The sequence below is a fragment of the Channa argus genome, chromosome 21 (genome assembly GCF_033026475.1).
Source record: "Channa argus isolate prfri chromosome 21, Channa argus male v1.0, whole genome shotgun sequence".
NCBI classification, from domain to species: Eukaryota; Metazoa; Chordata; class Actinopteri; order Anabantiformes; family Channidae; genus Channa; species Channa argus.
Genome location: NC_090217.1, coordinates 1,549,287 through 1,561,184, shown reverse-complemented (window position 1 = coordinate 1,561,184; position 11,898 = coordinate 1,549,287). Strand labels below are relative to the sequence as shown.

Genomic DNA, 11,898 nt, shown 5'->3' with positions numbered 1-11,898 from the left:
TCATTAATCCCACGGGCTCGGGATGCTGCTCATACATGAGCCAACTGTGTTTTACAGTCTGTCTGCATTGCGTCGACCCCCTCCCCTCCCCTCCCCGCCCCCCTCTCTCACTCACTCACTCACTCACGCTCAGGCCCTCCCTCCTTCACTCACTTCTTTCTCCTCTCCGCATGAAATCCTGCAAAATGCTCCCTAATGATCGGAGACAGATCCTCTCTCCGGGGCGCGTAAATGCGGGATATTAAACCCATTTTCCTTTATTTATTTATTTATATTTATCATTTTTTTCCGCAGCAGAAACAGAGTCGCGGTCTGTTGATGCTGCAGTGTCCAGTCCTCCCAGTCCTTCCCGTCAGACTGGGAGCGTGATCCCGCTTTATTTGCTCGTTGCGTCCCCTCTGTCCTCTGCCTCCTTTATGTCCAGCATGATTTTGACACACTGTCAGTGTGGATTTCTGCTGCTGCGTCTAAGCCGTCTGAAGCCGCCTCCTCCTCCTCCTCCTGCGGGTCGCTCGGATCGACGCTGAAAACCTACACCAAGAGGATACGGATGTTGACCAAGACAACATAGTCTATTAATATTTCAGAGATACTGTAAAGCGATATCAGTATTAAAGACAACTTGTGGTAGGTGTCCAGAAGAGGAGCGCACGGTGAGGACGGTGCTCTCCAACTCGACACAGGTAGCTTCATCTTTTAAACAATATTTTAGGGCTGGATTATTTTTACTCACAGTAAATGCAGTTCAGTAAAGCAGTTGGCGTTTGAGTGAAAACTGCGGGTTGTGCATCGGGAGGAAGAACCACAGCAGGACTGCAAACTTGATCCTGGATATATGCGGTAAAAATACAGCAAATGCTGCACAGGCTACTGTACTGTACTGTACTGTGCTGCAGGATTTTTTTCCCTCCTGCCTCTCTGACCAACAGGAAGCTCTCCAGCAGAAAAACACTGCATTAAAATCGGATCTTTTAACACTAGAACTGATTTTTTTTTTTCTATTCCAGGTGACGGACAAAGCTTTGCCGAGAGACAGAAGATGTTCAGCTCAAAGATGATGGTGATGATAATGGTGATGATAATGGTGATGATGATGGTGATGATGGATACGGAGGCTCTGCAAAGCTTCTGGCCTCACTAGGAGCTTCCACACGCCGACCTGCCTTCTCAACTTCACACCGCTTCCTCTACCTGCTCGTCACCCACCAGGAAGGATGACTGTGGTGTCCACAGACAACATGGACGAGACCTCCACCCTGCCCGGTCACCCGCAGGACCCCTACCCGCCCGATGACGACCATGATGACCACGACTGCTGCGAGCGGGTGGTCATCAACATCTCAGGCCTGCGCTTTGAGACCCAACTGAAGACTCTCGCCCAGTTCCCGGACACTCTCCTCGGAAATCCCAAGAAGAGGATGCGTTACTTCGACCCTTTACGAAACGAGTACTTCTTTGATCGGAATCGTCCCAGTTTTGACGCAATTTTGTATTATTACCAGTCTGGGGGACGGCTGAGAAGACCAGTTAATGTGCCGCTGGATATGTTCTCAGAGGAGATAAAGTTTTATGAACTTGGTGCAGAGGCTATGGAGAAATTTCGTGAAGACGAGGGCTTTATTCGGGAGGAGGAACGGCCTTTGCCAGAGAAGGAGTTTCAGCGGCAGATCTGGCTCCTCTTTGAGCATCCAGAGAGTTCTGGACCGGCCCGGGGGATCGCCATTGTCTCAGTGATGGTAATTCTTATTTCAATTGTCATATTTTGTTTGGAGACACTACCAGAACTGAAGGAGGATCCCAATGACCGGAAGCACATTGTGGGGAACATCACCTTATATTACAAACCAAATGTCCTCACAGACCCTTTCTTTGTGGTGGAAACGCTCTGTATTATCTGGTTTTCCTTTGAGTTGATAGTTCGTTTTTTTGCGTGTCCAAGCAAGGCAGCGTTCTTCAAAAACATGATGAACTCCATTGACATTGTGGCTATAATCCCCTACTTCATCACACTTGGCACAGAGCTGGCTGACAACCAAGGCAACAGGGAGGGCAAGGGAGGAGGGGAACAGGCCACCTCTTTGGCTATCCTCAGGGTAATCCGTCTGGTCAGGGTGTTTAGGATCTTTAAGTTGTCCCGACACTCCAAGGGGCTCCAGATTTTGGGGCAAACACTGAAGGCGAGCATGCGGGAGCTGGGCCTGCTCATTTTCTTTCTCTTTATTGGCGTGATTTTGTTTTCCAGTGCGGTTTACTTTGCAGAGGCTGAGGAGAAGGAGTCATTCTTCACCAGTATCCCAGATGCTTTCTGGTGGGCTGTGGTGTCCATGACGACAGTCGGCTATGGGGACATGTACCCCGTGACCATTGGAGGGAAAATTGTAGGCTCGTTGTGCGCCATCGCCGGTGTGTTAACCATTGCTCTGCCGGTGCCGGTCATCGTGTCCAACTTTAACTACTTCTACCACCGGGAGACGGAGGGCGAGGAGCAGGCCCAGCTGCTCAATGTCAGCAACCAGAACTTGGCATCGGACACCAACTCGAGTCGCCGCAGCTCTTCGGTGGTCAGCAAGTCTGAGTACATGGAGATAGACGAGGACATGAACAACAGCATCGATAACTTTAGGGAAGCCAACCTTAGGACTGCCAACTGTACGGCTCCCAGCCAGAACTGTGTGAACAAGGGGAAGCTGCTCACCGATGTGTGAAGTGGCATCCAACGCACCGGTGTAAATATTGTAGAAATAATCTGGATGCTTTATCTCCATTGGTGCATTTCAATCTTTTTTTCTGTATCGATTCATTCAAATATGACTGAAAAACGATGTGACCACACATGGTTCATAGGTTATTTCATTAGAAATCAGATTTGTTTGACAATAGTACAAAGGTGTCGGAGGAATATTTAATCATTTATTCTCCACACTTAGTAACTTGTACCCTTGATTTCTTTGGTTTAGTCCACAAACCCAAAGGGACACTCCTCCAAATAAACACATTACAGCTGGTGATGTCATAGTGAGACCATCAGATACTGGTCTCGAAATTGATAGAAGTATTTTCATTCCATTTAACAGCGTTTGATAGATGTTAAGCACATCGATTTCCTTCAAAGTTAGGTTGGTAAAGCACAACGTGTTTAAATGTATTTGAGGGTTATATTTGTTTTGCTGTAAAAACCTACATGAACCACAGCAGAAAGTTTCAGCCTTTTCTCTACAGGCTTCATAGATACAGTGAGATTTAGTACATTTGTGAATTTAGGGGCAAGTAAAAATTTCGTTGTATAGCACTTTTTTAGAAGCTGAGATTCTGCTTTAGAGGGTTTGAATGACCAAACTTTAGAGAGTCTTTAATACTTAACGCATTAGAGGCTCCTTTCTGTTCGAGGGCACAATTTACTAATCTGACACCTGCCAGGCTTTGTACAGTAAACTCAACTTTTATAAGAACCCCCAAAAATATATATATTTAAAAAAAAAAGATGAAGAAAGCCTGGGTGAGATCTGAAAAAGGCATCTTACGACAACTTGTTCTCTGAAGAAACTCATCTCGAGTGGATTATAAGTGAAGTTCTAGTGGGATTTTCTGCAGCACATGCAGGGAAGTTTGGGAAAACTCTCTGCCTCACTGCTGTTATTCCAGGCACCTTATCAAAAGCAAACAGGAAGTCTGCCGAGCCTTGGAGGATTTTCTGCACTGCTGCTGCTACAGTTTGGCTGGAGGTTCCCTGTATGATGCCATGCAAGCAGTCCTTTATACAAAAGCATGTGGAGACTCTACACTCTTGTATCAGCATGCACGAGACAATACCTCATTTTTTTTCTTTGACCCTCATCTTCTCCTCCTGGATTTTTACTTCATTTTTTCCACCAAAAGTGCACTGGCTATTTCTTATTGTTTAACTTATTTCAAAGCATTTAAGTGTTGAATGTTGAAGCATTAAGGGAACAAGGACACCTCTCTTACAAAGATCACGGCATGTCAAAATACTAAAGCACTATGGCCTAAATAGCTAAGCTATAGCTACATATATTCAATGCATGATGTCAGTATTAAATTGCTTGCAGCTATGGAGGGACCTCAGGAGCTTGAGGATGGTTGCGATTCTCCTAAATTTTGTCAAGCTAACGACAGGATATGGTGCATGACGGAGCTACCTGCTGGAGGGGACAAATCTGCTAAAAAAAAAAGAAACTAAGAAGAAAAAATTCTCCAGACATATCCTTTTGTAAAAAACAAACAAAAAAAAAACAACTTTCAAAACTTAACATCCTTTTCGGTTTAAGCTTTGATTTTTAATGCAGTGCATGGGATCATTATATGTGATTTGAACCCCATTTATTTTTTTATTTTTTTCCATTTGACTTTAAACTGTTTCAAGAAGAAAAGCAGTAATATTATGAAATAACATTTCATATTTAGTTTCTAGTGCCTTGAAGCCCTTCACGTTATAGAATTGACTGAAGTGCCTCCCGATAAAACAGACGTCAAATCGCTTACTGTGTGCAACTTATCCTCTCCTGCCATGAAGATGCACTTCTCCCTACATATCTGGAAAAGAAGATGGTTATAGATTAATATGTTTACATAAAGATATAAATTGCTCCTAATTCTGGGACCATATCTATTGGGCCTGTAAACTCAAAGCTGGTTGCTGGATGTTGACACATGGCTACAGTGCACAATTAGCATGTCTGATTTTAGAAGTTGATAAATGCTGATTTTGTTATACACCTGCTGGTATTTTGCTGGTAGTTTTACATTACAGTATTTAAAATAACAGTATTTTGGGAGAAAAGGGTCTTTTTTTCACACTGGGGGCTGTGCTGATTTTCATTTCATGGTACTTTTCACAATTTTAACAAAACAACAAATAATAAGGCATAAGGCTGCATGAGCATCCTGAGGCCTTTTTTAAATAAATGAACACAGTCCTTTGCTAATTATTTGCATCAATTCCCTGCTTTTGAATTGTTAAAGTGATTTAATTTTTACAAGTACATTTCCCCCAAATATCTACAGAAAAGACCCCATAATGACAAATTGAAAACATCTGGACATTTTTCACTTGTATAAAAATTGCACAAACCTGTAAAAACTATTTCTACTTTGTTGTTAAGGGGAAAACTAACATTTCGTAAAAAAGTAAACTAAATGTACAACACGGTAAAATATGCAAAAAGTCAAAGGAGAGGAGGGGATGGGCAGACAGCTGGTTTTGTTAGCTGGCACAGGAGTTACCCGGAGGAGTTACCCGGAGGAATAAATTAGGGGTCTACATTGTCATCACTATTTAGAAAATGAAAGTTGAATGATTTGCACCATGTCTACAAGGGGAGACTGTGGTGCAGGAAGGTAGAGTCCACCAATCTCACAGTTGTTGGTTCAATCCCTGGCTCCTCCCTCCCTCCAACATGTCAAAGTGTCCTTGAGCAGGACACTGAACCCCAACTTAGTTGCTCCCGGTGAGTGTTGGCCAGCTGCATAGCAGCTCCCCCGTCAGTGTGTGTGTGAGTGTGTGTGTGTGATTGTGAGTGTGAATGGGTGAATACGAAGCAGTGTAAAGCGCTTTGAGTGTCAATAAGTAGAAAAGCGCTATATAAGTGCAGAAAATTTACCATTTACAACAAAGTTAGTCACAACTCAGAGAAAAAAATGCTCAGATTTTCTTGCTAAAGCAAATCAAAAGTTTTCGTCTTTAAATGTTAGTTTTGTAGAAAGAAAGTGAGGCTCACACATGCTCTTAAAAGACGAAAACTGTTTGCAGCCAAAGCTGAAACCAGGCTTTTAGAAACACTGAGATCATCATGTCAGCCTCACCATTCTATTATAGGCTCACACTTTAAAACAGGAGACACTCAGCTGGCTTAATTGGACACGTGGAATTAGTTGAGTAGAAGCAAATATCAACAGACTTGTCCTTATATGTAAATATTGAAACCATGGACGGTGAGCACAGGGTTTTTTAAATTTAAATTCTGAAATCACTGATGACAGTAGTTTTATTTTAAAAAGCAGATCATCGGCACCATCAGCAGTTCTTCCCCTTTTCTATCAGCTGCCACCAGCACACGAGCTGTAAACTGATCGCAGCAGCATCCTGCCATCTTTGTGAGAACCAGGACCAAAACGCCTGCTGGCAATTAGATCTGCTCCTTTTAAAAGAAAGTTAAAAAAAAAATCTGGGTTAGGAAATGCTGAAAAAATTGTCCATCATGTCCTGAGAGTTGGCCCAGTTTGTAGAGGGGAGTCGTGGCTGTGGGGAGCTAGTGATGGATCAGAGCAGCGTTCATCTGAACATCACCACAGACTTCAGTCACTCTGCAAGCCTGCAAAATGGCGCTGCTGCTGCTGGTTTGTGTTTGAAGAGGGCGCACGTGTCTGTTCGCCAGACAGAGCGTTGAAGGCTGGTTACTGATCATGAAACAGCCAAATCAACCATGAGTGTTGACTCACTCAGATGTGGTCAGAAACATTATTGGCTTTAATTTACAGCATGACATGCTGCACTCACAGTAGCAGCTTCCTCCCAGCTCACTGCAGACGCATTAAACCTTGAAAATGTGTGCACTTGATTTTTAATGATTATTTCCTGGAAGTTCTAGATTTTTATAGGGTAGGTACAGAAACAAACCAATGTTAATGGGTGATAAAGCTAATGCTAATTTTTCATTGGTGCACTGATCCACCGAGACTGAATTCAGGATAAAAGCAGCAGAATTCAGTCTCTAAATTGGGATTTTTGACAGTTTGGAAACTGAAATGTGAGCTTTGATCACGTGTCAGCAAATTCACCAGAGTCAGAGAAAACCATGGCTACTGGGATTTCATAATTAACCATAACCATAATTAGGAAACATTCCTGAATGTGGTTGGATTTAGGCTCTAAGGTTCATGGTAACTCCAAGTAATTGTGACAGTGAGAAGGCCGAATTATTTCAGTCAGTCAGTGTTGAGCGTCTGTCATGTCATTGAGGCACATTCATAAAAAATAACTGAACAAGTTCTAAGAAATGTGCATTTTTTGTTATAGGAAAACCAAAAACAGTCTGGGTTTGGGTCAGATCTTCAACGCTGCCCGTCTTAGTGTGTGCAAAGAACACGTCCGAATTTTAACAACACATCACTTCCAAGAAAGGAGAAATGCTGAACAGCAGAGCTTGTTCTGACTCACTTTTCATTATGTAAGAGTCTGCTGGATTTTTTTTTTCTCTTATGAACAAACACCACAGCAACTTATTTTCTGAATTTATAAGTGAAATCAGCTACTGGAGGTTTGTGGCTGATTTTACTTTTTCAATTTTTGAAATCCATCTGTGCACCTTCTGGTATAATGAGCTGAAAGGTCCTTTTCTATCCACGCAGACACAGGTGTCTTCACTTATTATCTGATTAGACCTCCTGTCTGGAACGTGTGGATGTGTTTGGACTGTGGTTGATTATCTGCTAGACTTGCACTTTGACATTTTTCATAGCAGTTAAAGCACAGGTGTCACCAATCACTGATCATGTCTGTTGCAGTGTGAAATGTGTTGGGACAATTTGGTCAAGAGAAGGAAAGCAAGAGAATGGTGTCAGTGGGGAAATGACTATAACCTGTTTCACCATCATTAACGTAAGTCACCCTACTCACACTCACTGCAGCTTTAAAACCAGGACAGAATCACTGTGTTGATGACTTTCAGCGGGACAAAATGTTCCACCTGTGCTTTTCCTGCTCTGACAAACCAACATGTTGGCTGTGAAAACAACTCTTTCATGGCTTTAATCCCAGCAGAGCTCAGGTGTAATCTATCAGAAGAATTATTCAGAACATCCACTGGTTTGGAGGGATTTGTAAATTCACTTAGAATCTCCTTTTTTTTGCCACTTCATACCTCAGCTTTACTACGTTTCAGAGAACAATATCATAGTTTTACTTCACTGCATGTGTTTGATAATTCTAATCATCAGATTTATTATGAAATTCAGGAACTGCCTGGCATCCAGAACATACACAAGATGGCACCGCAGACAGATGCGATGGTCCGACGTTCTCCAGGACCTGTGTTCATTATCCAATCCAATTACAAAAAACAGAGATTGTGATTCTTGTTTGATCATCAAATTGTGTATAGCGTCGTTAAAATCAGCTGCATCGTTACCAGCTGCAACGTTAAAGTGATGAACACATTAATTCATCAATAAATATAATTATAAGACCTTACAATTTAAAATATCATGAAAATGTGCGTCAAAGCTTTTTGGAAAAGCTGTTCCAACATCAGGAGTTTTAAGCTGCAAACATCACAAGAACATTCACTTGTACACGTGATACTTAAGTACTTTTTTGCACTTATGTCCCATTTTTACTTGTAGCAGACTTTTTCTACGCTGTGGTTCTGCTACATTTAATGAAGGACATGATGATGATGATGCATTTAGGGCCCCCTGTATTTTAAAGTTCTGCTTTCTGTAATAAGAAACACAGAACACACATCATCTCTCAGTACAGTTTACCGTATCACCAGTCTTCAAATGACTGCTCAGTGACTTTAGAGGAGTTTTATTAAATGAGGAACCTGAGATTTGTTGACGGTGCATTTGTGTACCAGCTGTGTGTGTCAGCACCCTTCATCGGTTGAGGTCCATTCCACAAACTGCTGTAGAACGTGTGAAGAAAAAAATCCCTTTAATTAATAGTTTAGTCTAATGGATAAATTAATAAAAACTACGAAAGGTGCTATGTGTAAAAAAATGCAGTAGATCCTGGGGAGCAAAATTATCAATTCCACAACATCTAAGTTTTCTTGAAGCTAGTTAACATTAGTGAATAAATTCAGCATCAGGGTTGTTGGTAGTTTTGTGGTTTTCCTTTCTGTTTATTCATATTGTAGTTTTTAGGCCAAAGTTTAGGACTAATATGCACCAGGCACCAATGAAGGGACCAAAGGAAGTTTTGTAGTTGTTTCATATGATCAGAGCAGCTATTCAAAAAGTCATTTTGTAGATTGATGATCATGAGTTTTAGAAAAAAATGTATTTTAACTTTGAACTTGTTGGTTTGATATGATAAGTAAAAGGAAAAACAGTTTTTTGAGTTTTTATAACCACATTAAATTATTATAGTCTACAAGCTTCCAACTGCCAAGTCTAAAATACTCTAAACATTAATTTGCAAATGATTCCAGGATTTATCTCCAGTGAGCTGCATATGAAACTGTTTGTTTTTTTGTTATTTTTTTCATTTCAGGTCATTTGGTTTAATGATTCCAAAATATCATTGATTTCTGGCACAAGCCATGAATGCAGAGTTTATCAGCCTTGAGGAGATTTTCAGGACAAATAAATCAATAATTACTTAAAGCTGCTTTTCAGCCAGTAGAGGCCAGAAAAAGAAACTTTTAGCTCACCAACTAATCGTAACATCACCTGCTAAATATCCTGGCAAAAGCTTAAAACTACAGTGCATCCAGAAAATATTCACGCTTACATTTTTAATGTCACAGCCTTATTCCAAAATGGATCAAAGTCATAATTTCCCTCAAAATTCTACAAGCAATACCCCATAAGGACAACGTGAAAGAAGTTTGTTTGAAATCTTTCCAAATGTATTAAAAATGAAAAAAATCACATGTACATAAGTCTTCTTGGCCTTTGCCATGATGCTCAAAATTGAGCTCTGGTGCCTCCTGTTGCTACTGATCATCCTTGAGATGTTTCTGCAACTTTATTGGAGTCCACCTCTGGGAAATTCAGTTGATTGGACATGATTTGGAAAAACATACCCCTTATTATATCAGATCCCACAGTGCATGTTAGAGCACAAACAAAGCCATGAAGTCCAAGGAATTGTGTTTAGACCTCTGAGACAGGATTGTATTGAGGCACAGATCTGGGGAAGGATCCAGAAACATTTCTGCAGCATTGAAGGTCCCATCGATCGAGAGAGAAGGCCCTTAGTCAGGGAAGTGACCAAAAACCTGATGGTTTCTCTGAAAGAGCCCCAGTGTGGAGAGAGGAGAACCTTCTCGAAGAGCAACCATCTCTGCATCAATCAGGCCTGTATGGTAGAGTGGCCAGACAGAAACCACTCCTCAATAAAAGGCACATGACAGCCCAGCTGACGGACCCTCAGTCCATGAGAAACAAAGTTCTCTAAACTCTTTGACCTGAAAGCCAAGTGTCACGTCTGGAGGAAACCAGGCACCGCTCACCACCTGGCCAACAGCATCCCTACAGTAAAGCATGGTGGTGGCAGCATCAGGCTGTGGGGATGTTTTTCAGAGGCAGGAACTAGGAGACTTGTCGGGATCGAGGGAAAGATGAATGCAGCAATGTACAGAGACCTTGTTGATGAAGACCTGCATGCAGAGTATCTGGACCTCAGACTGGGGCGACGGTTCATCTTTTAAGAGGACAATGACCCGAAGCACACAGCCAAGATAACAAATGAGTGGCTACAGGACAACTCTGTGAATGTCCTTGAGTGGCACAGCCAGAGAACAGACTTGAACCAGATTGAACATCTCTGGAGAGATCTGAAAATGGCTGTGCACCGATGCTCCCCATCCAACCTGATGGAGCTTGAGAGGTACTGCAAAGAAGAATGAGAGAATCTGCCCAAAAATAGGTGTCAAGCTTGTAGCGTCACACTCAAAAAGACTTCAGGCTGTAATTGGTGCTAAAGGTGCTTCAACAAAGGATTAAGCAAAGGTGGTGAATAGTAATTTTTATTTATTTTTTATACATTTGCAAAGATTTCAAACAAACTTCTTTCACATTGTCATTATGGGGTATTGCCTGTAGAACTTTGAGGGAAACAATGAATTTGATCCATTTTGGAAGTAGTTAAGTGCTGTGTTAGTTTCTATTAATGTGCAGAAAATGGATTTCCCTTTGTTTTTTGGACAGAATCTGCTGTTTCAAGACCTCAAAGTAGGCTCTGATATTTTATAATGTGCATTATTGTCATCATATTAATATTTGAAAGACAAGACATGTAAATGTAAAATATTATGTCACTTCAATATTAAATAAAGTTTAATTTAGTCCATTTATTAGCTTTCAATAGAATCAGTCTTAATAATTTGCTTAGGTCCCCTCATTTCAAATAATTCTTTATTTTAATAAAAAATATATTGTATTGTTATAATTTATTTAAACATTATTTATAAAACATTTTATAAATTACAATCTAAATCCTGCTTATAATTACAATGTTTTTTTTATATTGAACAATATAAAATGTATACAATGAAATGGCAACATCAGAATGAAGAAATTGCCTGCGTCATTTTTTTTTTTTTTTTTTTTAAATATCAGAAACAATGATGCACATCATAAGTCCCCACAACCCAACTTGATTTATAAAAAGATTTGATGTGATTTAACGTCCAGTCAAGGTGAAAACAGACAGGTTGCAAATCTCTGCATTAGTTGATGTATTATATTTGAAGAGCCATGACTGAAGTGATGATGAGGTTTGAGAAGGTTTATTTTTAAAGGGGAAAAAAAGGAATTAACAGGTATCATCATGTGTCGATGATTCTTACTGAAGCTCATTTTAGCTGAGAACGTTTGTGAGTCACTGGAAATGAAAGAGCATCATCAACTATTATAGTTGTTATAATCTTTAGATTTCCAAATATTATTTGGAAATAATATTATTGTTTTACAATTGTCTACAGTACTTTCAAACGGACACTCAGTTTGTCATTGAGTTTATACTAACTTTGAGTTAAGTCAAATCCTGGCCCTGATGCCTAAGTCTGACTGCTTGAAATATTATTAAAATAAAATAATTGCATTGCCTCCACTTGGCTGCTGAGATCCTACATGAACCCTTGAGTCATTCACATCACAGTATGTTTACAGATTTTACTACTTTAATTTTATTCATAGGTTCTTGCTGCAGTA

The 11,898-nt window shown here is 40.6% G+C and overlaps 1 protein-coding gene across 1 annotated transcript; it reads left to right on the top strand.

The window, feature by feature from the left end:
• The first annotated feature begins 515 nt into the window (after positions 1-515).
• On the top strand, positions 516-6,051 carry kcna1b (potassium voltage-gated channel, shaker-related subfamily, member 1b). The gene is made up of 2 exons (XM_067490800.1): positions 516-683; positions 1,008-6,051. Exon 2 carries the CDS (start codon positions 1,215-1,217, stop codon positions 2,703-2,705), a length of 1,491 nt encoding a protein of 496 aa, XP_067346901.1. The 5' UTR covers positions 516-683; positions 1,008-1,214; the 3' UTR covers positions 2,706-6,051.
• Positions 6,052-11,898: the final 5,847 nt, after the last annotated feature.